This window comes from Haliotis rubra, unplaced genomic scaffold (genome assembly GCF_003918875.1).
Source record: "Haliotis rubra isolate DU_JTF1 unplaced genomic scaffold, ASM391887v1 Scf85, whole genome shotgun sequence".
Lineage (NCBI taxonomy): Eukaryota > Metazoa > Mollusca > Gastropoda > Lepetellida > Haliotidae > Haliotis > Haliotis rubra.
The window spans coordinates 32,159-59,579 of record NW_025767579.1 but is presented as its reverse complement, the minus strand read 5'-3'; the positions used below and the strand labels follow the sequence as shown (position 1 = coordinate 59,579).

At 41.5% G+C, this 27,421-nt stretch overlaps 2 protein-coding genes and 1 long non-coding RNA gene across 3 annotated transcripts in view; all 3 read left to right on the top strand.

Annotated features, from left to right (window-relative positions):
• LOC124262721 overlaps nucleotides 1-5,467 on the top strand; it is a 39,637-nt gene extending 34,170 nt beyond the window's left edge. The window contains exons 12-15 of the mRNA XM_046697260.1: nucleotides 431-785; nucleotides 3,576-3,758; nucleotides 4,020-4,206; nucleotides 4,472-5,467. Of these exons, the coding sequence (XP_046553216.1) occupies nucleotides 431-785; nucleotides 3,576-3,758; nucleotides 4,020-4,206; nucleotides 4,472-4,665 (919 nt within the window). The 3' untranslated portion in view covers nucleotides 4,666-5,467. The remainder of the gene's footprint in view (nucleotides 1-430; nucleotides 786-3,575; nucleotides 3,759-4,019; nucleotides 4,207-4,471) is intronic.
• A 7,604-nt stretch (nucleotides 5,468-13,071) lies between these two features.
• On the top strand, nucleotides 13,072-24,361 carry LOC124262649. The gene is made up of 9 exons (XM_046697151.1): nucleotides 13,072-13,228; nucleotides 17,124-17,343; nucleotides 18,313-18,458; nucleotides 18,829-18,958; nucleotides 19,684-19,799; nucleotides 20,516-20,699; nucleotides 23,025-23,164; nucleotides 23,392-23,485; nucleotides 24,171-24,361. The coding sequence occupies exons 1-9, from the start codon at nucleotides 13,141-13,143 to the stop codon at nucleotides 24,319-24,321; spliced, it is 1,269 nt and encodes a 422-aa protein (XP_046553107.1). The 5' UTR covers nucleotides 13,072-13,140; the 3' UTR covers nucleotides 24,322-24,361.
• Nucleotides 24,362-26,263: 1,902 nt separating this feature from the next.
• On the top strand, nucleotides 26,264-26,425 carry LOC124262651. Its single transcript, XR_006894662.1, has 2 exons — nucleotides 26,264-26,297; nucleotides 26,330-26,425. It is a non-coding gene; the product is annotated as an uncharacterized LOC124262651 (long non-coding RNA).
• The last annotated feature ends 996 nt before the right edge of the window (nucleotides 26,426-27,421 follow it).

Genomic DNA, 27,421 nt, shown 5'->3' with positions numbered 1-27,421 from the left:
CATAATTTCGACTAAATACGTAAACACAGAAGATTGTAATCTTGTGAAGGACATTGCGCATATTTGAGTTTTCAGTGCAGCCACATACTGCTAGTATACATCAATGTCATCATACTAGAGTTAGAATGTTCACACGTCCAGCAAAGAGTCTAACCATCGCTATCCGTTGTACACATCTGTATTTCCGTGAAATCAAATTATATATAAATATATTACTCACTATGAAATGTCACACAACACAGATTTTTCAAAGCTACCAATAGACTATTAATGCTTTTGTCATGTTTCTGGACAAACTGCTCAAAGATCTTCCCATTCCCCCTAGAAATCAAATAGATGCTCCTCAAACTATGCCTTCAATATTAACTTTACATGCAGTGACAATAATCAGATACTGTACTTTACTCAATGTAATTATGTGTTCTTTCAGCACTGTCGTGTTCCAGACTGAGATAAACTTTTCGTGCGCTGTTTCCTTGAACACAAGCAAGACCCAATTATCAAGGAAACGTAGTTTTATTACGAGCACATTCTTCAAAGATGAGGAGCTGGCATTTGGAGACCGAATACTCACAAAACAGGCCCTCTCCTGTGCTGATGTAACCCGGCTGCCGGAATTCCCAGATTCCACATTTGGAAGGCAACTGATTCACACGTACCTTTACCGTATCTACCCAATCAACAAGAAGAAGTCTATCTTGGAGCTGGATAATCCCAAAGTCGGACATCAATTACAAGGCGTCATTCAGTTCCTAATGCAAAGTGTCGCCAAGAACAGAAGCAGGGTAAGAATTGATGATGTCACCAAGAATGGACAAAGCTAAGCGTTGATGTTGTTGCTGAGGACAGGAGCAGGGTAAGTCTTGAGGTAGTAACCAAGAACAGGAGCAGGGTAGGTCTTGAGGTAGTAACCAAGAACAGGAGCAAGGTAAGTCTTGAGGGAGTAACCAAAACAGGAGCAGGAGTCAGGAGTAAGAACAGGAGAGGGTAGTCTTGAGGTAGTAACAAGTCTTGAGGGGTAAGTCTTGAGGTAGTAACCAAGAACAGGAGCAGGGTAGGTCTTGAGGCAGTCTTGAGGTAGTAACCAAGTCTTGAGGAGTAACAGGGAGGAGCAGGGTAGGTCTTGAGGTAGTAACCAAGAACACAGGTAGGTCTTGAGGTAGTAACCAAACAGTCTTGAGGTAGTAACCAAGAACAGGAGCAGGGTAGGTCTTGAGGTAGTAACCAAGAACAGGAGCAGGGTAAGTCTTGAGGTAGTAACCAAGAACAGGAGCAGGGTAGGTCTTGAGGTAGTAACCAAGAACAGGAGCAGGGTAAGTCTTGAGGTAGTAACCAAGAACAGGAGCAGGGTAGGTCTTGAGGTAGTAACCAAGAACAGGAGCAAGGTAAGTCTTGAGGTAGTAACCAAGAACAGGAGCAGGGTAGGTCTTGAGGTAGTAACCAAGAACAGGAGCAGGAGGTAGTCTTGAAGTCTTGAGGTAGTAACCAAGAACAGGAGCAGGGTAGGTCTTGAGGTAGTAACCAAGAACAGGAGCAAGGTCAGGTCTTGAGGTAGTAACCAAGAACAGGAGCAGGTCTTGAGGTAGTAGGTCTTGAGGTAGTGAACAAGGTGAACTTGAGGTAGTAACCAAGAACAGGGAGCAGGGTGGTCTCTGAGGTAGTAACCAAGAACAGAAGAACAGGGTAAGTCTTGAGGTAGTAACCAAGAACAGGAGCAGGAGTAGGTCTTGAGGTAGTAACCAAGAACAGGAGCAGGGTAGGTCTTGAGGTAGTAACCAAGAACAGGAGCAGGGTAGGTCTTGAGGTAGTAACCAAGAACAGGAGCAGGGTAGGTCTTGAGGTAGTAACCAAGAACAGGAGCAGGGTAGGTCTTGAGGTAGTAACCTTGAGCAGGGTAGTAACTTGAGGTAGAACCAGAACAGGAGCAGGGTCTTGAGGTCTTGAGGTAGTAACCAAGAACAGGAGCAGGGTAGGTCTTGAGGTAGTAACCAAGAACAGGAGCAGGAGGAACTTGAGGTAGTAACCAGAACAGGAGCAGGAGTCTTGAGGTAGTAACCAAGAACAGGTTAGGTCTTGAGCAGGGAACAGGAGTAAGTCTTGAGGTAGTAACCAAGAACAGGAGCAAGGTAAGTCTTGAGGTAGTAACCAAGAACAGGAGCAAGGTAGGTCTTGAGGTAGTAACCAAGAACAGGAGCAAGGAGGTAGTAACCAGGTGAGGTAGTAACCAAGAACAGGAGCAGGGTAGGTCTTGAGGTAGTAACCAAGAAAGAACAGGAGCAGGGCAGGGTAAGTCTTGAGGTAGTAACCAAGAACAGGAGCAGGGTAGGTCTTGAGGTAGTAACCAAGAACAGGAGCAGGGTAGGTCTTGAGGTAGTAACCAAGAACAGGAGCAGGGTAGGTCTTGAGGTCTTGGGTGGTAGTAACCAAGAACAGGAGCAGGTAGTAGGTCTTGAGGTAGTAACCAAGAACAGGAGCAGGGTAGGTCTTGAGGTAGTAACCAAGAACAGGAGCAAGGTAGGTCTTGAGGTAGTAACCAAGAACAGGAGCAGGGTAGGTCTTGAGGTAGTAACCAAGAACAGGAGCAGGGTAGGTCTTGAGGTAGTAACCAAGAACAGGAGCAGGGTAGGTCTTGAGGTAGTAACCAAGAACAGGAGCAGGGTAAGTCTTGAGGTAGTAACCAAGAACAGGAGCAGGGTAAGTCTTGAGGTAGTAACCAAGAACAGGAGCAGGGTGTAGGTCTTGAGGTAGGTCTTGAGGTAAGGTAACCAAGAACAGGAGCAGGGTAGGTCTTGAGGTAGTAACCAAGAACAGGAGCAGGGTAGGTCTTGAGGTAGTAACCAAGAACAGGAGCAGGGTAGGTCTTGAGGTAGTAACCAAGAACAGGAGCAGGGTAGGTCTTGAGGTAGTAACCGAGAACAGGAGCAGGGTAACCAAGGTCTTTGAGGTAACCAAGAACAGGAGCAGGGTAGGTCTTGAGGTAGTAACCAAGAACAGGAGCAGAGTAAACTATGATGCGGTAGGAAGTAACAGGAGCAGTGTAGGCGTTGACATTTGAAATTGATTCAAAATCATTTTCAAAGAGTTTGATATTCCGTTAAAATAAATATTATAAACTTTGTAAACTCTTTTTAAAAAAAGGAAAAGTGTAGGTACGGTGTATTGTATGAAAAATAGTGTTTTTTTTCTTTCTTTGGCTTTGTTTTTTTATTGGTTCGCAAGATTACAATATCACAGATATGCAAAGCCGCGATGCATGCGGTTTACAGTAATACAGCTACATGACGTACAGGTATGGATATCAATATATTAATATATTCATATACATGCATAAATCATTAAACGTTTAGATGATGTCAGGTACAAATTGATACAGTTTGGCGTCATCTGAGTACTGGTAAGAGAAGGAAGTGATTAAAATTGTTTATTTTATTATTTTTTTGTTGAAGTATGATTTTCCACAAAGAATATTTCTTTGTGTGATTCATAGTTCTATGGAGTGGTTTGTCACTTCGATGAATGTCTTGAAGCAACGAGGAGCTAGTACTATCAATTACCATGAACCTTTCTCTCTCCAGACCAAGGTCCTGGGTATCCCCATGCTTCGCTATAGTCCAGACGAAATATACAAGTGGGCAGGGGTTTTCCACGTGGAGGGGATGAAAGTGTGGGAGGAGAAGCTAACTTTATTTGTCACGTGGTATGACTTTGAAAAAGCTTGGACGTTGCTGAAAGCAGGGAGGATAACTCGTGTCAACGAAGTGAGCGAACCTGACCACCCGATCCTATCAGTTGCCTTTTAACACAAACATGGGTTCCTGGAGACCAATTCTGACCTTGACCGTCAGGTTTCTGAGATACTGATGTTTTTCAGTGACCTTTTAATCCCCTTAGAAACGTCGTATTGAAGATGTCGGACAAAATGGCCGCTTCTTTATCACGTCTGACTTTATGATCGGTTAGTCGTGTTGCTTAATTGACTGCATATGAGTTCGGCTGTATGTTAGATATTTGTTCCGCAGGGTTATCAGTTGTTGGCCCGGATACTGAGGCTGAACAGTTCACGTCTTCAACAGGAAGAGTCCGACCAGGTCTCCTGGAAGGTCAGAACCTATGTCCGACCTCGCTTCAACTACCTCTCATTTCGGATATTGGTGAATGAAGTGAATCTAAGTGCTAAATATGGAGATTTCCCAGCAGACCCAGAAGGTACGTATTTCTTGCCTGCAGCCACATCACATAAATGTGGGCAAGAACCTTGTTCTCAGGTATCCGATTCCTTTTAAAAATCAAACAGCACATACTGACTGCCAGAAATGCAGGACTGTAAATAAGGAAAGTATTCCATATGAACTTCGTAACTTTAAGGATCACATAGATTATTCGTCCATAAAATGATCACATTTGATAGCTTTATAACATCAAGTGATGATGCAGATGCTAAACAGTGTCACCATCTTTCATTGTTGTTCAGATGCAAAACGACAGATTCATAGGATGCTGAGCGATATGGACAGTAAAGGAAGCTCAAAGGAAAAAGTCGATGACCTTTACAACGAATTAAAGAAACACAGCCCAGGTTACAGTGGATACTCAAAGACAGGAACCCCCCAACCAGAACACCACAGCGACAGACAATCGTTGCAACAGCTGTGGAAAAGTATCTAGTCAGTGCAAGAGATGCGTAGGATGTTTGAAAGTGGCCTACTGCAACAGAGAATGCCAACGAAAGGATTGGTCAGTTCACAGGAAAGATTGCAAGAAATAGATTCCACTTGCTTCTCCAGCCAGTATTCGATATAGGTGCGAACGTGGACGCTAAGTTATACCAGGAAGGTTTTATTACTGTATGGAATGATGATGTGCTTTGATGCCAGTTCCTGGATCAGTTCTATTTCTCTTATGTTTTTTACGATGTTCTTCACAGATACTTAAGATATGCTATCTCAGTTGATACGTTTTCTTAAAAACGTCATCGTTGGCCCAGTCGTGTCAGGCGACCAGTTCGCTGAGGAGAGTGTCATCCCTCAGGCGTGCCAGAAAGCTATACTATTGGGTTCGAATCCCGTTTCGCTCTGATTATGTATCTGGGTTTGTCAAACAATGTGGTAAATTGCCGATGTATTAAGCATCTGTGTCCATATGTAGTTTTACTAAAGGAATGTGTTTTAAAGGTTATTTGGGATCTTTTTTTCGAACACGCTTTACCGATTTGACCGTTAGACGTTAATGGTAATGTAATCAAATGGGACTAATTATATATTCAGTATTATTTCAAGTATAAGTCTTGTGCACGTTCACGCACACACACACGCACACACACGGACACATTTCCAGCACCATTGTATTAGAATGTATTGTGTAGACATTGGAATGTTGACAGTATGCTCTGTACATTTAGTAATGACACAGGGGCATTACATCCTTTGATTACGTTTTATTAATCAAATAAACAGTGGTGTCTGAGTCATTTCCTCATTAAGAAGCATTGTCGGTGCAATCAAATTGAACAATAAAACCTCAACATAAGGAGAGGTAAATGAGGGGTTAACCTCCTGTTGACGATTATCGCACGTATTTAGTGCATTCAGATGAACAGTTGACTAGGTTTGCATGTGTTTGTGACACCGATGTGGCAGGACACGCTGACGTGATTGCACCTGGTGTTACCGCTATACGGCAGTGAGCCATAACATGATTTATTTTATATGACGGAATCTTAAAACTGACTTCTGTTAGAGATTTCGTATGATTATGGTTAAGGTTCTTGTAGAAGCACGACGAAGGAAACTCAGTATATTGGCTGGCTGGCTAATCGTGACAGCCTTATTGTCATTATCATCAAAACATATATTACAGAAGGCCAGACTTTGTTTTACTATCTTTACGGATTTCATACAGGAAAACACCCGTTGGTCGGGAAGCGAAAAGCAGGAAATTATTATGTTTCATTGTGTATGTCTTTATACGCCCATGCAGGTCAACTGGTCTAAAAATATAGCAATGACTTAACGTGGGAGGAGAACCGTAAGACAACTTTTGTTTGAAGCACTGCAAACTCTACGAATAAATAACTATTGTGCATCTATGCATCCTTTGTATTTGTAAGGACCGTTAATACCGTCATGGCACGTTCAAGAAGGCACACATGGTTCGGATCGGTGGGGTAGCCTAATGGTTAAAGCATCCTCTCGTCACGCCGACGACCCGGGTTCGATTTCCCACAAGGGTACAATGTGTGAGGCCCATTTCTGGTAAAATAAGCGTAAAATCATACACACTCACTCACAAATCGTTCAGGTCTGACGCAAAGATAAACGTTTGAATTGTTTAAGATAAGACGGCACTGATAACCTTTACTATTTCAAGTGCCATGTGCCATCGCCTGGCAGGACTGACTGACTGAGTTTGGTTTTACGCCGCTTTTAGCAATATTCCAGCAACATCACGGCGGGGAACACCAGAAATGGGCTTCACACATTGTACCCATGTGGGGATTCGAACCCGGGTCTTCGGCGTGACGACGCCTGGCAGGAGGAACTGAATGACGCCTGTAGGTGTGTCGATTGAATTTCAAAAAATCGGATCAGCAAAGGAAATCGGAGTTCCTTCCCTCACTCCAGTTATCATTTGACAAGTAGATGCCAGGGCGTGGTTGTGTACATCGGATTGATAGATTTTGATAAACATTGGGAATACTTGGATTTTTTTTAACGTTTCTATACGAAACAATGATGCAACATTTTCGTAGATAGAAAAGATTTGTTTAGAAAAGATTTTTGTGGGCAATGTACTGTCAGCATATCGGCATGATAAAAACAGCAAATCTTTTCCAAAGCCCAAAAAATGTCGACGGATACCTAAAGTAAGCGACAAAATGTGTGGATTTGCTAGTGTCATTATAAACGAATCCAGTTTCGTTTTATTTTCATACTGGTATACACAAGAATCTTAGAAACATTCACACCCACATTATTGGTAGTAATATTGGTTTGAACATGGTCTTGGCAACGTGATAATGCAGTGAGTCACGTGATCGCCTTACACTCATTCTCAATGTAAGTGCACAATTACAAATATGAATTTCGAAAAAATCGAAAGTTGGAATAAGAGGTTGCATGGTGCAAAAGTCACGTATTTGTAAACTACGTTTATTATCCCCCGCCGCGCGTTTAGCACGAAGCGGGGGATATAGTATTAGGCTCCGTCCGTCCGTACGAATTTGAACATCTAAGAACAGTTGACTAGATTCTTTTCATATTTGGTACCTAGGTTCATCACAGTATAAGAAAGGTCCAAGTCAGGTTTGGTGACCCTGACCTTCATTTCAAGGTCACAAGGGGACTTTAACGTTTTACCTGCATGTTAAGCAATCTCAAGAACCGTTCACTGGATTTTCTTCATATTCAATACCAAGCTAGGGAAGGTGCAGGGCTGAGTCAATTTTGGTGACCTTCACTTAATTTTCAAGGTCACAGAGACACTTGGAAGATTTCAGCATGTTAAATTGCATGTTAAGATAGTCATCACGATATCGCAAGAAATATTCACTGGACTTTCTTCATATTTGGCACCAAGCCTCATCTAGGGAAGGCCCAGGGCTCAGTCAATTTTGGTGACCTTCACTTAATTTTCAGGGTCACGACGACACTTTGAAGATTTCGGCATGTTAACCTGAATTGTCAGGAAGATATTTCGAGAACGGTTCACTGGATTTTCTTCATAGACTTTCAAGACTTCCCTTGAATATATTTAAATAAGCAATTTCTTTAGTACTATTTTTGCATATTTCATACATTATGACATCCATGTCAAGGTCAAAGTCAGTCTTGAAAATATGTGTGTGTTTGAACACCTAAAGAGCAAGATATCAAGAGGGGTTTACTGGTCATGTTTTTGTTGACATTTAACTTCATTTTAAACTTTCATTACTTTATAAGTTTGATTTGATATTTGCGGCGGGGGATTATGTCACCTTAGTGACAATGCTTGTGATTTTTTAACATCCAATTCAAACCTAATTTCTTGCTATCATGGTCCAAAAAATGTAATTCATGATTTTTTACATATAACTGATTACTGCAGTTTAAACAATTAAATGTGTAATTATTCAAATTGTCTTCATTTATAATCAAGACTATATAGTCATAGACTCTTAGAAATAAAAATCACTGTCTGAACATTGTCTGTAGTATAATATCTAATAGGGATGGAAGTAGGTTTGATTGTATATTGCGTTATGAATCTTATATTTTACGTTATGAAAAACATTTATGTTCGTGGAAAAAACATTTGGCCTTACACGCGACTATCTTTTAGCCTTAACTACACCTAAGTGACTTCCAACTGATAACGCTCATTGCCGGTAACGGCAAATTGCACATGTAATTTTTACACAGCTTTTAAGATTTCCTCAAATTTACAGGTTCATATTACCAGTGTTTTTCACATGAGCATCGTATCGTAGTATCGTATTGGCTAGTGCGCTAACTCACTTATGTATGTTACAACCAATATTTGATAATTTATCCCCCTGGATATAATGTATATAGCTTATCATGCATAAACAATTAATATATAACGTAATAAACAGAACGTAAAATATACTCTGCAAAAAAAGAAACGCACAGGTGATAATGAAATTTAAAATTAACTTTATTTTATTTCTATGCAAACAAAACCCGGTTACTTTAACCAAACATAATGTATACTTGTTCATATCCATTAAGTATCGCTCAAACACACCATTTCATGAAATATTGTTGTTTGATGATGGTTTTTGAAAATATCATGAAATTTTCACGTGTAAATGACACTTCGAACGATATGCACGTGAAAGTTGCTTCACCTATGCACCAGTGTGTAGGGTATATGAGGAAGGCAGTTTAACGTGTTCAATTCACTTTCAACGCCAGTTTACTGACGAATTCAACATGCCACGACTTAGCGAAGCTGACCGGAACATCGCCATCGGACGTCTTGAAGCTGGCGAATCTCAGTCATCAGTTGCAAGACACTTCAACGTGCATCACACAACAATTTCCCGTTTATGGAGGCGCTACGATCAACTGGGCTCGACCCGCGACCGACCTCGGAGTGGTAGACCGCGGGTAACCAATGCTGCACAGGACCGCTACATCCGGGTGTTCCATTTACGTAACCGGGCCGTCCCAGCAACACAAACAGCAGAGAACGTCCCAGGTCTTCGCCGCGTCTCCGCCCAGACCATCAGAAATCGCCTCAGACAGCACGGGATACGCCCTCGACGACCTCACGTAGGATGCACACTACGACCTCATCATCGCCTGGCACGTGTTCGATGGTGCAGGAACGTCCAGAGATGGAATTGGAGACATTGGCAGCGAATTTGGTTCAGCGACGAATCTCGTTTCCAACTTCAAAGACACGATGGTAGGACGAGGGTCTATAGACGGAGAAACGAACGTTACGCCCGTAATTGTGTAGTTGAAGCGGACAGATTTGGAGGGGGAAGTGTGATGGTATGGGGGGCCATTTCTTACAACGGGAGAAGTGACTTGGTGCACGTCCGTGGTAACCTGACTGCAATTCGTTACAGGGATGAAATTCTGCAACGTCATCTTTTACCTGTCATCAACCCTCAACGTCACGTTTTCCAACAGGACAACGCCAGACCGCACGTGGCTCGCATCACGATGGACTACCTGACGAATCAGAACATCACAGTTCTTCCCTGGCCTTCAAAATCCCCCGATTTGAACCCAATAGAGCATTTGTGGGACCAGCTTGGGAAACGCGTTCGACGTCGTCAGCCTCAACCCCAAACGTTGCAACAACTGTCTCAAGCCTTGCAGGAGGAATGGAGGAGGATCCCCCCAAGCACGGATTCAAAGACAGATCATGTCCATGGACAGGAGGTGCCAAGCTGTGTTGCAAGCTCGAGGTGGTCACCACAGGTACTGACCTCCACGCCATCTGTACGCCCGGTGCAATGGTTTCAGAGACAAATGATAGCTGCATGTTGTAAAGCTGACTCTTGACAACATCCATGTGAAATTTTACGTTCGTGCGATCATTAGTTAAAGTTTTATTTGGAAACAAAATAAAGTGTTTACATTCCTGAGTTTTCACCTGTGCGTTTCTTTTTTTGCAGAGTATACATAACCTGAAATACAAATGACGGTGTGCGCTGGTAGCCAGCTGATATATACTTTCCCAAAAAAGAAACGCATCATGAAAATAGCAATTTCATGTAGCAATGAATTAAAGGTGATTCATTTTACGAAAGGTTTTGCTCTGTTTATGAGTACTATGGTGTTTATGTTTTGAAACATCACAACAAAACGCACCATCCGTAAAATACCCGTATTTAACAGCATGATTTTCAATTTCGGCGTGTAGTGTCACAGAATACACAATTCACATGCAATGCACGTGAAAGTTGGGGATCAGATAGTCTCAATGATGGGTGTAAAAGGTTGATCGCTGTCTGTCGATTATTCACTGTATTTGGAATATTGTTGACGAACGCAAAATGCCACGTCTAAGTGAACCAACCGTCATATCGCCTTTGGTTTGCTTGAAGCTGGCCAGTCTCAACGGGCAGTTGCCCGACGCATGAATGTTCACCAAAGCACCATTTCACGGCTCTGGGAGAGATATCGCCCGCAGAATGCGGTAGCAGATGCCCCTCGTAGTGGGCGACCTCGAGCGACCACTGCGGCGCAGGATCGCTACATCCGGGTACATCACCTGCGTCATCGAACAGCTACGGCGACCAGTACCGCTCGACAAATACCCGGATTGAGGAGGCTTTCTGCAGAGACCGTCAGGAACAGGTTGAGAGAGGCTGGTTTACGTGCCAGAAGACCTTATTTTGGCCCTGTGCTTCGACAACAACATCGTCGACATCGAGTTCAATGGTGCACCAACGTTCAGGCCTGGAACCTACCGAATTGGCGTAGAATCACGTGATGAATAACGATTTCTATTGGAACGACGCGATGGAATAATGCGGGTGTACAGACGTCGACGTGAACGTTTCGCCGACGCTTGCGTTCCCCAGGTAGACAGATTTGGCCGGGGAAGTGTTATGATGTGGGGAGCGATCACCTGCCGTAGGAGAAGTGATTTGGTGATGATCCAGGGCAACCTGACAGTTCAACGGTACTGTGACGAAATCCTACGCCCACACCTCCTTCCAATCATTGATCGCCAGAGGGAGTTGTTTCAACAGGACAATGCCAGGCCCCACACAGCACGTCACACTCGAGACTTCCTCCAGAATCACAACATCAATGTGCTCCCCTGGCCCTCAAGATCACCGGACTTAAACCCGATCGAACATGGGATGCCCTGGACAGACGGGTGCGACGCCGTAACCCTCAGACCCAGACACTTCAGCAACTCGCACAGGCACTTCAGGCAGAGTGGGCTGCGATTGGGCAACACGAGATTCTGAGACTTATTCGTTCGATGCCGAGGCGATGCCGTGCAGTTCTGGATGCCCACGGTGATCACACGAGGTATTGACTTCAGCGCCACCACACGTCTCCATGTGACACTCAAACTGACTTTCCTCGACTTGGTGCCAAAGACGGATAAGTCTGCATTCACCGTGTGCAATTTCGCTATATTTCATTGACTCATAAAGCCTACAAGATGTTTCAAAATAAACATAAAAATACAGTTGAAATTCCTATATGCGTTTCTTTTTGGGGAGAGTATATTTGGCATGACTTTGCAGATTTCTCCATTTGCTGGTATCATTAGCGCCTAACCAACCATTAGTATGATGTGACGCGTGTTTATGATCCCCATTTTGCCAGAAAGGCCATAACGTAAAATGCATCCTTAACAATACGGTTATATCTTAATAGAAATTTGTTAAACTCAAGGATGTAAAGACACCTTAATGATATGAAACATTTTGTTTTCCTTTCAATTAAACAAATAAATAAACTAACTACGCGATAATACAGATGTTTACTGCAAGTTAGAATTGAATTTCAGCTGAATTTTAGTCCATAACGTAAAATACATAAAAACAGCGACATAGAACATTTCATTTGTTTGGTAAAATTTAAGAAAACGCTTAACAGTATGACTTCTTAAAAGTTGTCTGAATAGATCTTGTGCTGTCATTCGACACTTGTTTCCTCTTCCACAACTCAGCATGTCATCTCACTAACGTAGTCTATATACCATCTCCTGTTGGCGACATTCCTATTTTGACAAGTTCTTTCTTAGCTGGAGCATTTCTTACAAATATGGACTGCAAAGTGTGACACTAACTTTAATTATTATGTTGCCACTTCGATATCAATTTAAATCAATCATATATTGTTAAGTTTTAATGAAGCATTTACCGGAAAATGTATTGTATATGGAGACGACGTGAATTTTTTGTAATTGTGCACTTATATTGAGAATGATTTCTTAACGATGCACGTGCATTGGAATGTATGCCCAGAGACAGGAAAATGCATCAAACTTGCACGTTCAGTCAAATATATGAGTATACCTCGACTCAACCATCATCGTGAGTGATGTAACACCAAAATGTGGCAGAAAACAGATTTGTGACTGCAACTTCCACTGGCAGACAATGGTTCAGAGGTGGAATGCCAGGAACAGCCTGGACATCAGGAATTGATTGTGCAGTACAGCTATCCGAGCTAGACGACCTACACACGGCCTATCCTATTTCCTCGTGGTCATAGAACGTCACCCGTTATTTTCCCATTATTATAATGTTTCAATCCAATTCCCACCGTCTTTATTGTATCCTCCAAGATAACAGTGTAATACACATGAATTGTCCATAATAATGCAAACACTGCTTCCCTTGTAGATTTGGGTCTGTGGGGTAGCCTGGTGGTTAAAGCGTTAAAGCCGAAGAACCGGGTTCGATTCCCCACATGTGTGCAATGTGTGAAGCCCATTTCTCACTCACTCACTCTCATGTAGATTTCATTTTTAAAAAGTGTCAACTTTTAAAATTTGGTTGTTTTCTAGATATTGTCATGAACACAATTTCACAATTCCGTTATCTTTTGTCAGGGTTAGAATTCGTAACTACTGGGTCAAGTATTCAATCAATATAAAGTCTCACAGGTGTTAATCTTTCTTCAGATAGCCGTGTCTATTTAAGACAATATATTTATGTACAGGATCTTTTCTTGTGAGGAGACAATAGGAGCCATGCCGCTGTTTTACTTTTTCTTGTTCTTGTTCTTTTCCACAGTTTCAGGTAGGTTTATGTGTCATACAGTCATTAAAATGCCTCGTTATCTGTCGACTCATACAAGAGACCTATGCACGCCTGGTATTGAGGTGAGAGTTCATGATTATTGCTGATCGCTGCATAAGCTATATTACAGCTATTCACGGCGGTAGTGTCCAGGAGTTACCCATCTTATTGGTCCAAATTAAGCAGGGTGAAGAGGCATGAGGCCATAACTGTTCTCAGGTGTTTCGGGGAATAGCCATAAAAATTTCACTTATTTCTTTCTCGTCAATAGCAGCATAAGAATATGGAAGCAAGGGCAGAGCACGAGTATTTGTGACTTCCACTTTATTGCGTGCGCTCAACTGCAGATTTTGTTTCTTATGTCTGTTTTATTTATTCTGCCCCAGGCTTGTCCTTTGTCCAGAATGGCCATTCTAGAGTTTGTCTCTAACTTGCATACCTGTGAAGGTTCGGGCTAGAATTGATCTTCAGCAACAAATGCTTTTCGTAAGATTCGAATAGCGGGTTCGGGTGGTCAAGCTCGCTGGTTGTTTGATGCATACAATTTTATCATAGATCGATGCTCATGGTGACAATCTCTGCATTGTCTGGTCCCGATTCAATTTTTTTACAGACCGACGCCATATAGCTGAAACATTGCTGAGTGTGGCGTTATACAATAAACTCCAACCTGCATCCAAAATAAGTATGAGCCCGATCTTCCCAGAGCTGGTCAACAATTCATCCACGTATTGACTTTTCAATCCTGCCACATTTCAGATAAAGCATCTTTCTCGGGCTCACAGGACATGCTAATCTCATAGAACTCGATAAAGAATATCTCAGATTTATTTTCCAGATTGTCTTAAGTCTGGACTTGGTCTTTAGCCTGCAGTCCTCAGTACCACAGGGGCGTGTCACGCTTAGAAACAGCGTTAGAAAGACATATAGGTATACTGAGTCAAAAAAAACCACTTCACATTCTTTCTTCAGGGCACTATAAAAGAACAAGAGATGGTAAGATGGTTAAATTGTTATTATTTCACTGCTGAGATCTGTGTGATGTACTCGATACACTGACAGTGCCATAATCAGTTCCATTAGGCTACAACGCCGTTCCAAAACTGGGTATACAGAATGTCAAGTCACAAGAATAAAAATGCGAAATTTCGCAGTTCAATATCGTGTATGGCCGCCCCGCGCATTCACCACTGCCAAACACCGTCTCCTCATCGACTGCCTGATACTTGTGAACACGTGGTTGGGGATTCTGCGCCATTGCTCTTGCAAGGCAGCGCCAAGTTCCTGCAAATTCTGAGGTTGGTTCCTAAGACCACGAAGCCTTCTCCCAAGTGCATCCCAAACGTGCTCTATTGGATTAAGGTCAGGGGACCTCGATGGCCAGTCCATGACGTTGATTCCAGCGTTTTGAAGGAAAATTCGTGTCAACATCGCGGTATGCGGCCGAGCATTATCATGCTGGAACTGTAGACCTGGGCCATGAGCCGCCATGAAAGGAACGAGTTGAGGGGTGAGCACCTGGTCGCGGTAAGCAGCAGCTGTGAGGTTTCCACGGATGACCAGAAGTCGGGAACGGTTGTTCCCACAGAGAGCACCCCACACCATGCAACTTCTGCCCCCGAATCTGTCGACTTTCTGTACACAACATTGGGCATACCGTTCACGACGTCGTCTCCAGACTATATGCCTGCCGTCCGCGAATCTGAGGGTAAACCTGGATTCATCGCTAAAGACGACTCGATTCCAGTCTCTCTGGGTCCATCGGAGGTAACGTTGGGCCCACAGCAGACGTTGACGTTGATGAAACGGCGTCTATATTGGCCCACGATATGGACGTCGAGAATGGAGATTGGCAGCCCGCAACCGATTTCGAATGGTCTGTGAGGACAGTCGACCTCTAAACATCTCAGACCTGGTTCGTGTAGCCGGCAGAAATCTGTCACGTAGGTGACGTAGGACGATTTGACGGTCTTCTGCTCGTGACGTCAAACGTGGGCGATCAGAAGTGGTGCCAGTTTGTTGTAGACGACCTCGCAAGTCATACACGGTACGACGGCTGCATCCCATTGCTCTTGCGACGTCAATAACTGATCTTCCCGCTTGCAACATGCCAACGGCACGTTCACGTTGCACATTTGACAATCGTGGCATTTCAAGTACCGTTAGAACTGTGGCTTAAAAGTGTTTTTTCAATTCTTGAGTCCATTGCAAACACGTGCATATGAAGAAAACTTCGATGCGAAGATCACGTGATCGACTGCACGTGCAAAACCTGATTTGGCACTAACGTCATTTGCACGACGAATGGATGGGTTTGAGTGGGTTTTGTTTACGTTTTTCTAGAGTCGAAAGATAGGGATCCCATTTCGGATACATAGATGTATCATCAGAGAAAAATTATTCATTATTTTTCAAATTACATTTTGTGAAGTTTCTTTTTTTGACTCAGTATATATGAACCCTTCCCTAGTACTATATAAAAGGAAAGGGATTTAACGACGGAACCACCCCCTCCTCAATCAAAGTTAGATTTCACCACGTACACTATTTTTAAGGCCCCGTCGAGGCCTGTGGATCGAAAGCGAGATGATTTCCCTACAAAATGAACTATAAATGGTCACAATCGGATCATTATTTCAAAAGTTAAACGCCACGACTCATCGAAAACAGCTACCTCCGCAATTTCAAGCCAAAATCATGGATCACCCAAGACAGCGAAAACTCCCCTTTAAATATTGTTTATTTATTCCAGCCACGATGACAGCACCTATGTAGGGCTAGATTCGATCGGCAGCGGCATTCCACGGGTCTAAAAAACTTATTGCAACATCTACAAATCATTTCCTCGACAGTAAGCAGGCATTTTCACCAAAACCATCGGCAATCATACTCACTTGTCGGCCATAGAGGGCCTTGACATTTAAGTGACCTGAGCAGTAAATTGGTCAGAATAATTAATGAGAGGTTAAATATTTATAAATATAATTTCCTAAAAATGAATCAATATCGAATGCATTTTTACAACCTCTAACATTATTCTTAACAATTTACTGTTCCGTATATCATCCAAAATAGAAGGAATATTGCAAACTTCATATTTCGCGCCCATTAGCAAACAGTTAAAATCTTACAGTATATTATATTTCCACCAATCCGATGGCCCAATTCAGTTTCTGCGGATCTGCTCAGGTCACTTAAATGTCGTAAACCGATGTCCATGCTGTTAATCACTGGATTGTCTGGTCCGACATATAACTGGAATGTTGCTGAGTGCGGCGTTAAATAACAACCAAACCAAACCAAATCCTCAGTACGTATAGATCCGACCTTGTCCATGATTACCAACATGTCCTCCCCTATGTACTCATGGACTTTTTGGACACTCAAGACTTAAGTTGGTGCATTCCAGAAATCCTTGGACGGGCTCTGTGTCTCCCTCTGGGACAAGTCCGATCTCCAGTTTGACTAGCGTGTACACCAATTTATGCGGAATTGGAGGATTGTTTCGTGCCTGTCTGTAACCCAGCATTGAACCAGATACGGGGACTTAGTCTCAGATGGGTGTCTAAGGGAATTAATCCTCACACTCGGAGAGGTGTACACCATCAGGCCAGTTAAGTTGCCTAGGATACTGTGTTTGTTCCTATGCATTATTATCACCATTGATTCCATATCTGAGTGAGTGAGTATGGCTTAATCAGCCTACCCACAGCCCCGTGCTGTATCTGAAGTCAGTTCGGTAATCACCAAGTACGTTTTCTTGCTTATATTTCTATTTGTTTAGCAGGTGAGATAAATTGTTTAACCCAAGGGTACACTCTACCTCTAGGGACATCGTTAACAGCTACTCCGTGCTACAAGCTGATTTTACTAATCTCTTTGCGTACTGTTTCAGGGGATAATGGAGACACAGACATCATTGATCTCTCCGGCCTCGTAAACTGCAACGATTCAGCATCCATACTTAACCTGAATCAGAAGTGTATGGATGTGTATAATGTGCCTCTCAAAATGCCAAACGTAAGTGTGTTCAACAACCAGTCGAAATCTGCATCTGAAATGATTGAAAACATCATGAAGACCTTCGATCCAACTTCAGCGTCTAAACTTTGCAGGTATGTATGGACAATTAATGAAGTACGACAACGTGCATAAAGTGTTTAACTACGACTTCATCAGCGTCTTCTACATGAAGTTTGTTTCCAAATGAGAACTAAGGACTGCGAAACCAACTCAAAATCGGAAATAATCTATTAAATAGTAAAACGGTACACTGCAACGAATACCATGTACCCAACAGTATTTAATCTTATTGTTAAAGAAACTACCAAGGTTTAAAGTTTTAAAGTTATTCTGTGATACTATACAGACCTTATGAACCTTCCATGGGAGGTTACACCAGCATCAAGTGAACAGTTGATCAGCACAAAGCCTTTAGATTCTCAGTGCAAACGAACAAAACAAATGGGAGAAGCATATCCGAGTTCGGACTCTTGAAATGGGACCTGAACGGGCAATTCCGAATGAAAATAAAATTCAAACGTATATTATTGATGTTCACAGATAATTAGATTGGAACGTCCTTGAAAGGGAAGATCGGGTTCACCTGGGGCCAGATATTATTTAATTCATGACCCTATTGTGCAATTTGTTAAGTTTTTTCAAAGGAAGATTTAAGGGTCTCTGGTATTTTTCTGAATTGTCGAAGTCCACATATTTTAAACTGACGAAAGTTATTTATGACTAAAAGCATCCAGTGGACTAAAATATCTTTGACGTATAGGGCACAAATGATTCTAAGTGAATTCACTTACAATAACGACCAGTGAAGGTCCGGGTTAGAATTGGTCTTCATCAATCCATGCTTGTCGTAAGAGAAGACTAACGGAATCGTGTGGTCAGGTTCGCTGACCTGGTTGACACATGTCATCGTATCCCAAATGCGTAGATTGATGCTCATGCTGTTAAATCTGGATTGTGTGGTCCAGACTCGATTATTTACAGACCGCCACCATATATCTAGAATATTGTGCCCTGTGGAACAACAAACCACCCAATCACATCATTACAAATGCATATTTCAGGGATATTGACAGCTATGTGAAAGCGACAGTGTGTAGCAATCGTGTCTCCAAAAAGTGTCTACCGCCTGCTCCCTTCCTGAAGGACATGTTTCCATCCGCAGACAAAATACGAAAGACAGAGGAGTATTCTTGCGCTAACTTGGACAGTATGTATGATTTTATAAATATACTGTTAGTAAGGCCATTACAGTAGGTACGGCTAACAACGGGAGATCAACAATACTTCAATATAGAATATATTTACTTTAACTTTGTTTTGTATCATACACTTTCGCTTCCCTGGAGGAGAAAAGAATATGGAAATGTGTCTAGGATATTTTGATGAGCATACGTACATGTGTGAAGCCTATTGGTGGCCCTCCTAGTCGTCAAAACAACCTCACCCATACACAGTTTTGTTCTTATCTTTACAAGACATACATGTCAGAACAGATGACCATTGAACGTAACTTATTAGTACTACCCTTTGTTATTGTGTTGCTTGTCTATGCTGCATTTGATTGATTGTTGCTAAAGAGGTCAACCAAACCTGTCTCAAGGACGTTTTGCCGAAAATCGCTGACTGTGCCAACGTCACCGGCCTCATCAGCATCAGCGATTCACTCAGCATCAACACGACAGTTTTAATGCAGGAAGTGTTCTGCGCGTGAGTTACTATACTTTCCTAAAACACATGTACTCCAGATTACACACAGATTTCTCAGAGACGGCCTGTCGTTGAGGAAAGATTTTTTGCACTACACTTCAGAATAAATGGTCATTTGGAATACACCTGTCACCCTGGTTGATTCGGCATTCAAATTCTGTTCTGCCCTAAGATTTGTCTTCACTCTAGCATCCTTATCCACACCCACACCCACACCCACACCCACATCCATATCCAAACCGACAAGCATATGATAGTTTTTTCGGATTATCTTCATCCAATTTTGTTTTGCTGGCAATGTGAATTATATCATCAAATTACCTCTGGAAACAACAAATCGGAGGTCGGACGATATCACGAGCTTACCACGGCTCCAGCTATATGGCGGCGGTCTGTAAACAATCTGATCTTTACGGGTAGCCTTATTTGAATCCAAAGCTTCAATAAAATGCAGTCCTTGTAGTGCATTACAGAGTGACGATTACCACCGAAGTCCAGTCCAAATTGGTCTTCGGCGAGCTAGAGGAGATTGTAAGGATCGGGTGACTTGGTCATGCCAACGTACCTCAATTGCGTAGATCGGTGCTCTTGATGTCTTTGGGTTGTCTGGGCAGACTTTTCAGACCGCTGCCATTTAGCTTGAGAATTGCTGCGTGCGACGTTAAACAACAAACAAACACACAGACGGGCACCCAGATATTGATCGCCTATTGTATTCATGACAGATCATCACAGCTTATGGTAACGTGCGGTCGACGATTGATGCCGGCCTGTGGTCCGATCAGTCTGCAGATGTTTGAAGCATCGCTGCCAGACACAAGCAGTTGCACTCGGTCTACAGGTTCGTAAGACACAAGTGGATGAAGTGAAAGTAGCTTTTACCAGTATCTAAGTTATATCCGGCGTATCGACTTTATGTGGTAGGAAAGCCCGAATTGGTGCGGGCCCAAAACGTTTACCACTTTGTTGCTGACAAATGCTATGGTACTGACAAACCAGAAAACGAATATCACGACCATAGGATTTTGGCGTGAGCAATGGAGTAATTGATTGATGACTGAAAATTGATATAAATTAATATGGTTTGTTTGTATTTTTTTGGCAACCTGACTCCACTCAACTAAGTCACATCATAAATGATACAACCGTGAAGGTCCGGGTTAGAATACTGACCTTCAGTAACCCATGCTTGTGGTAAGAGGCGACTATCGTGATCGGGTGGTTAGGCTCGCTGATTTGGGTGACACATGTCATCGGTTCCCTATTGCGCAGACCGATGCTCATTCTGTTGATCACTGGATTATTTACAGACCGCCGCCATATAGCTGGACTATTGCTGAGTGCGGCGTAAAACTAAACTCACTCACTCATAAATGATATTGTCCTTTTGTGAAATATTATAGCTCCACAAGGTACTTTTTTTAAAAACATAAAACCAACATTTTGCATTAATATGTTTAAAGCATTTTAAACACATACCTGTTGGATGTGGACATTAAAGGTGGCATAATATCGTTTATGATTGTGATTGTGGATTACTTACATTACCTTCTTCAGCCGCCACCAGTATTGACAGAGTCCACGTGGACTGTTCCACCGATCAAACCGTCAGAAAGGGATACCTTCAATGCTTAATGAACAATGGGATCACGCTTATTGTCCCGGAACAACCGACCAGTGATGCCACAAGTCAGTATATCTTGAACGCTATGACACTGGACCAAAACAAGAATATGTGCAGGTACATACGTCCTGGTAACAATGTTACCAATTTAACAGCTTTTAAATGTTAGTGACAGTGTGTCAAAACCTAGTGTTGAATGACCCTACCACATTGTTGTGTCTAGTTACATGAAGTTAAGTAATTTTTGTTCATAATACATGTATATAATATCTGAATCATTATTAATCATATTTTAGTTGTACAAGAAATACGCAGGTTGTAATTATTTTATAACCTCATTTTTGGGTAAGTTGTGTTGTAGCTGTTAATGAATTTCAACATTGACTTGCCTCGTTTTCAAGGCTATGACGTTTCCCTTGAGCAATATGATGGTATAGAAGCTATCTTTTTTAACCCACCATTTTATATTACTTGCAAAACATGTATATGAACTTGTCAAATTGTGAGAAAACGTTGTATACCTTCAATATTTCATAGATGGTATTGTTTCTACACATGGTCGGTGAAACAACTGACCTGACTCACAAGGAATTAATTAAATGTAATTTATTTTAAATTCTCCGGAAAAGAATTTATAGAAACAACGATCGAATACTGAATGTTTTTCTATTTGATACTCACAGTTTATTAATTACCACGTTTGATGATACGAAAACATCATCCAGCAAATACAGATTGAAACATCCCTGTACTCAATGATTGTGTGACGCCTATATAATCTCGATTTCCACACGTATCAAAAGAGGCATGTAGTCATGGACCCAATGTGCATGAGGTACTTGAAAGATGTCATGACATGACGTTATTATTGACATCCCTATGATAGTGCACAACCACAATATAGTACAGAGGTTTGTAACGACTATATGCACTTATGCCCCCTGGGCGTGAAATACGTTTGACAACACAAGAGACAGGCACATAATTGCAGCAATACACCATCACTCAGAAATGAACTGCGGAACGTTGTTGGCGTTAGCGTTCCTACTCATGCGTAATCGTCACCGTGAGGCTGATGTCAGACCATCGTGTACATACATTTGATCGCTGGCCCTTAAGGTAGCAGTTGTGGATAATGATGTTGACCACGTCAACTAGATGGACTTCAATGGGTCTCAACTTCGATGATTTCAGATACTGTTTAAGCTTCACAGATCTTCGAGCTCAGAGATAGAAAAAAGATTTGGAGTTATTCCAACGTAAACAAACCATGACTGCTGTAGAGAGTATGGATCAGTAGAGCTGAAGAACCATTTCTCATGTCCTTGAGCGGGGGGCGACGACAGGTGTGCGCTACGGTGATGACATGGTGAATGTGTACATGACTCTGTGCTGTGCAATCGGACCGGAAGTCTTCTTAATGTAATATAATATACCCCACGACTACACTGTTGCCTAACTTAGCCAACGAGACCATTGTCCGCATGTAGTGGGCAGTCCTTCACCAGACCTCAACTAAATCCAACACATTTGCAACGAGATGAAGATCTCGATCTTAGGACGCTCGTTCTTTTGGTAACTCTACTTGAACTCGGCAATGATTTTACTGAAGAGTGGAACGAACGGCAACAATGAAGACGCTTACTTGTAGCACGCGACGTCGGCCTCAGGCTGTGGTCACAGGTGAATCACACACGCGCTGAGAGTTTTTCCTTTTGAACTATGAATTTGTTTTCCTGATTTTAGTTTTGGCCAGATACTCTTATTTGGACGGGTCTCTGTCTGGTTAATCGTCACTGAGGGAACTGTGTGGCTCATGACAACGGTCTTTTCTTACTTGAATGTGTCTTTGTCCGATATTGTCTGGCTCTTTTAACAGATGTACACTTCTTAATTTTTACAGTAGCGATCGCTAGCAATTTGAGTAGTATATCCGTGTAACAGAGATATGGTGGCGTGTGGTCCTGTGTATAGAGAACAGGTCACAAATCAGTTGAAGTTAAGCAAGGTTGGGCGCGGAGAGTTTTTGGATGGGTGCCCCTGTAAGGCAGCTTGCCTCAGAGTTTCTAGGACTTTAGTCCTGACCCACAACGAAGCACATGTTATACATGTGGTCTCACCTTAGAAAAGTTAGTGAGTTCAGTACTGCCTCTTTTAACCGAGCTGAAAATGGGTACCCGGTGGGATAAGTCATGTGACTATAACCATCTAGAGCCTCACAGGCAGCTTGGGTTATCCGGGGTAATAATGAATTGTGATTTGCATGCTTTTTGAGCATAATAATAATAATACCTTTGGATTTATATAGCGCTAGTATCCAGTGATCACTGCTCAAAAGCGCTTTTAGGGTGCACTTGGTGTATGTAATTTAGCGCTATAGAAGTACACATCATTATCAAGGGCATAATAACAGTGTACAATGTAACGTTTTATGTCGGGCAGTAATCTGAAGGCCTACCAGCAGGCAGTGAACTGTACTCTGCAGGTACAGAAGCAATGCAGTGATGACGTGATGAAGCCCACGGTGGCCGACACCCAGACAGTACAAGACGGCTTGGCTAAACTCTGTGGTCATATCGGGGGTGAGTAGTTTAGCATGAGTTCGTTGTCTATAAAAGTATGAAAGTAGACACACAGATTGCTTACATGCCATCGATATTAAGGATGACATTGTTTTTTTTATAGAAATTCTATTTCATAACAGAAATTCAAGCCGTGTATATTTGAGCAGAACCTCTTCTTCACCCGAACTTGTATGTTGCAGGTACTCTGATACCTTTTTAGAACCTTTCTGCTGATCTGTTCCCAGATTTCGACACCAAGTGTGTTCAGAAGGCACCTAAAGCAGCTTGCGGCAGTAGACGCCGCTCTTTGGCTTCAATTATCCTGAGGCATCTTTGCGAGTAAGTAAACTTCAGCATGTGGAATTATTCAAACTGAAGTGTTAAATCCTATATTAGCTATTCACATAGCGATTAAGTAAAGCAGTAAATTTCACGTGTACCGCAGTATAGAATATAGTACGTATAACGAAGTACGATTCATGCTAATAAAGAATATAGTACAAGGATATGGCAGTTACATTATGCAGTAATCCATCTAAGATATAGGCTACAATTAATACGTGGCATAGCATTAGCATGGCAGTTAGCAACGATCCACAATGAATGATGTTGTAACCACGATCCACAAGAGTTGTCCACTTGAATTTACCAAGGAAATACACGAAAGGAGAGAGAGACGCAGCTGTAAACGGGAGCTATTTCTGGCAGTTTTGGAGATGATTTTATGTATTATTTCTTGGAGTTCTCAGAATTGCATATTCATTATTGTAGATGTAAAGGGAAATGTTTCTAACAGTGATTCGTAGAAGGTGATATTCTTAATGTGAACAGTGATCTATAAATAGCACACACCCAAACCTATGACGTAGTGTGAAGTGGCGTCACAGGTATCGTGATGTCATGAGATGTAATAAACATGGGGGGCTTTCACGTTGTGTCTTTCTTTGGAATCTAGTGCACATCCATCACCAACAGAGCAAATACATGAAACAGATGACTTTATGAAGTGTATGCATGTTTTCAGTGACACTCATGTCATCCAGAACTGTCTGGTGTCTGCGGTGAGCAGCTGCAGCAAGACGACCGGCAGCATGTACAAGGACGTCCTACTTAGCCAATCCCCGGCTATGTGTCTAAAGCCTAAGCAGGGATTAACATCAAATCTGATTGGCTGAAGATGACCCAGCTTATAAATAAACATTGGCTTTTCACTTACTTTTGTGTTTGTCCTGTCTGTCTCATGGCAGTGAATGTATATTTGTTGCAATCAATATTCCCTCTATGTATGTCAATATCAATCAATCAAGTTTATTTCGTAAAAAGGCCGTAGGCCCAGGTACAATACAAAATATACAAGTGTAATTGTAAGATAGTGGCAATTGACAGTCAGATTCATATGTATAAAGAGCGCAATGACAATGCTTCCTGAATGTAATTAGAACAATCTGTTGCTGTTGAAAAATTGGTACATGATAATGTGTTAAAAATTATTGCTGATCTTTGTGATTTGGTAATGCTTTAAAATACTTACAGCGAAGATCCTGATAAACTTTACATTCAAATAGGAAATGAAATTCATTTTTTACAAAGTTATCATTACAAATATTACAAAGTGTTTGGTGAATCGGAACTCCATCAAACCAACCGGTATTTATATATATTGGAAGTGCACCGATTCGTAAGATTGGTATTCTACGCCTTGCATCTTTAGATTTCAATAAAGTTAAATATGGTTCAATGCAAAATAGATTTTTGATACTGGAATAAACATCAAGCGATGAACATTTGTGCATTTTTGAAAATCTGAATTGCCTTTCACAATCACCAACTGTTACTTCAAAATCTTTCAAAAACTGTTCAAAGCAAAATACATTTTTGATACTGGAATAAAAAAAGCTGTTCCTCGTTGCCAACTCCCTGAGCTTCCAACACAAAACCAAAACCATAACTGAACAAAGTATTTCTGACAACAATATCCTACCAACTGTGTCTAAATTGTGTAACATAATATAGCACTACTTTGGATTTCTATCCTGTGGTAAGTGTAAATGTTTAAACCAATACTCCATAACACGTAATAAACTATCAGCATAAATATACTTTCTACCACATTCCGCCAAAACAGCAGCATTGGAGCATTTATAACTCACACCCAACAACCCTGACCATTCGCAAGTGTTTTGCTTCATGTCGATTTGGTGTGCGTGAAACTGTTTGCAGTGACGACCTAGAAGACGACAACATTCCCCTAGCTACATTAGTGGCAACGATAAACAAGGAATTTACAAGCTGTACAAACAATTAATATGTCCAGTGTGATGACCATTAGCCTACTAAAAACCCAGATTTGAGTGAATTTGAAACAGATCTGATAACTGAAGTAAAACAGACTGAGACCAAGTGTAATGAAGATGAAGACGAAAATGAAGCCGAAGATGAAGACGAAAATGTGTTTCCTAAACTGACTTTAAGTGAAGTTTTAAGAATGTGCACCCAGATCAAACATTTCGCATCCAGTCAGGAAACACGACTTATGTTTCATGTGCAGAACTTGGGGCATCGGCACACAAAATACAAAGTAAGATCAGTGACTTTTTCACAAAGTAAACAAAATATATCTTGTTTTTATTTGAATGAATAAACATGAATGTGCATTCAGCCACTGCCTTGTTTCTTATTCAAACATGTTGTTAATGCTAAAGTGACAGTACGACCGTGAACTTCCTGTGTGCGTCGGCGTCATAAGCGAACTTGCAACCTGCCTAACCGGCACTCTGTCAAAACGGGCATTTTCATTTGGTCCCGAGTGATGCCGGTATTGACAGAGAACACTGTACTCACAAAACCTAATATGAAACTGTTCAATAACATGCCATTTCTTTAACCCCCTTTTTTCCAAAACGTACAAAATTATCGGCTTTATCTGAACGTCAAAGATTTTGAACAAAAGAGTTGGAAAAATATTTTGAAGTCCACAACAGCGTATGGTATGGATTTACAACTTCTTTAATATTTACAACACGACGTTTCTGGGCTACTTCTTGCCCCTTCATCAGGTGAATGACAGAATATGATGCAAGCAAAATATATAGTATGTACAGGAAGCCAGTGAGATAGTATTACAGATTGAGATGTACAGAGATTAAGTGATGTGTTTAGATGAGATGTACAGAGTTCAAGGAGATGTTTTTGCAAAGGACGCACAGAATGTTTATACAGTGTAAAGGATTGGATATACATGATAGGATTGATTGGAAGCCACTTATGAAAACAATGAAGGATGATGGAATGCACTTATGAAAACAACGATAAGAAAACACTTATATGAAAACACACATCAAAGCATGTACCTTGATTTCAGAAACGTCGTGTTGTAAATATTAAAGAAGTTGTAGAAACGTCGTGTTGTAAATATTAAAGAAGTTGTAAATCCATACCATACGTTGTTGTGTTACCTCCCAACTTCCAAATGCCCATCAAGCATCTATTTTTAAGTCTCATGCTAAAAATCTTAACTGAGGACAAGCCATTGCCACCTAGACACTCAGGGTACAGGTCTAACACGTCAACAACCTCTTTTAAACGCCTGTTCAAAATGAAATTAAAAAGTTTGCCACAAATATCCATGAGAGATACCACGATAATTATTTACTTGGTGAATCCTTCCTTTTTATGCAATGGAAATATAACTATAAGTGCCCACTGATTTGGAAATTTACCTGATCTAAAAGCGCCATTAAACAAAGTACATAAAAAGGACTGCAAAACAATCGTATTACCCTTACAAGTAAACATATATATCATATATGCATCACAAATTAATAACAAATGAAAATGGAAATAACCAAATTAGCGGAAAATTGTCCAACTTTCTTCCCTAAGGAATTAAAGGGAGATAATCAAAACTTGTCTCCTCTCGGAGACCAGTCATTATTTCTTTCTATTTTTTAAAGATTTATTTCGTGGGGCTATTTCTAGCTTTCAATTACAACGAGAATGATCTATTTCCACAAAATTAAGCCTATTCTGTCTAAAAGGACCACGTTGTCTGTAATATGACAGCTGCTGCTGATAACATAGATCACAATCCCATCTCAACTGCAGCAAAGGAGTCTTTTCTTGGAACTAGGCCCAGGTATATCCCTCTTTCAAAACCCCCAGTTTGAACATTAAAAAATATAACGTGATGTGGTCACTGCAGATATCACGTATACATCGTCAAAGACCTTGAATAATCTACCACAATGTTGCTCGGGAGTACCATCTGTAACATCT

Coding starts and splice junctions, on each gene's coding strand:
- LOC124262649 (XM_046697151.1), top strand. CDS start 13,141: ATGTACAGGATCTTTTCTTGTGAGGAGACAATAGGAGCCATGCCGCTG. Junction 13,229..17,123: donor GTTCTTTTCCACAGTTTCAG/GTAGGTTTATGT, acceptor GTACTGTTTCAG/GGGATAATGGAGACACAGAC. Junction 18,959..19,683: donor ATGCAGGAAGTGTTCTGCGC/GTGAGTTACTAT, acceptor TATTCATGACAG/ATCATCACAGCTTATGGTAA.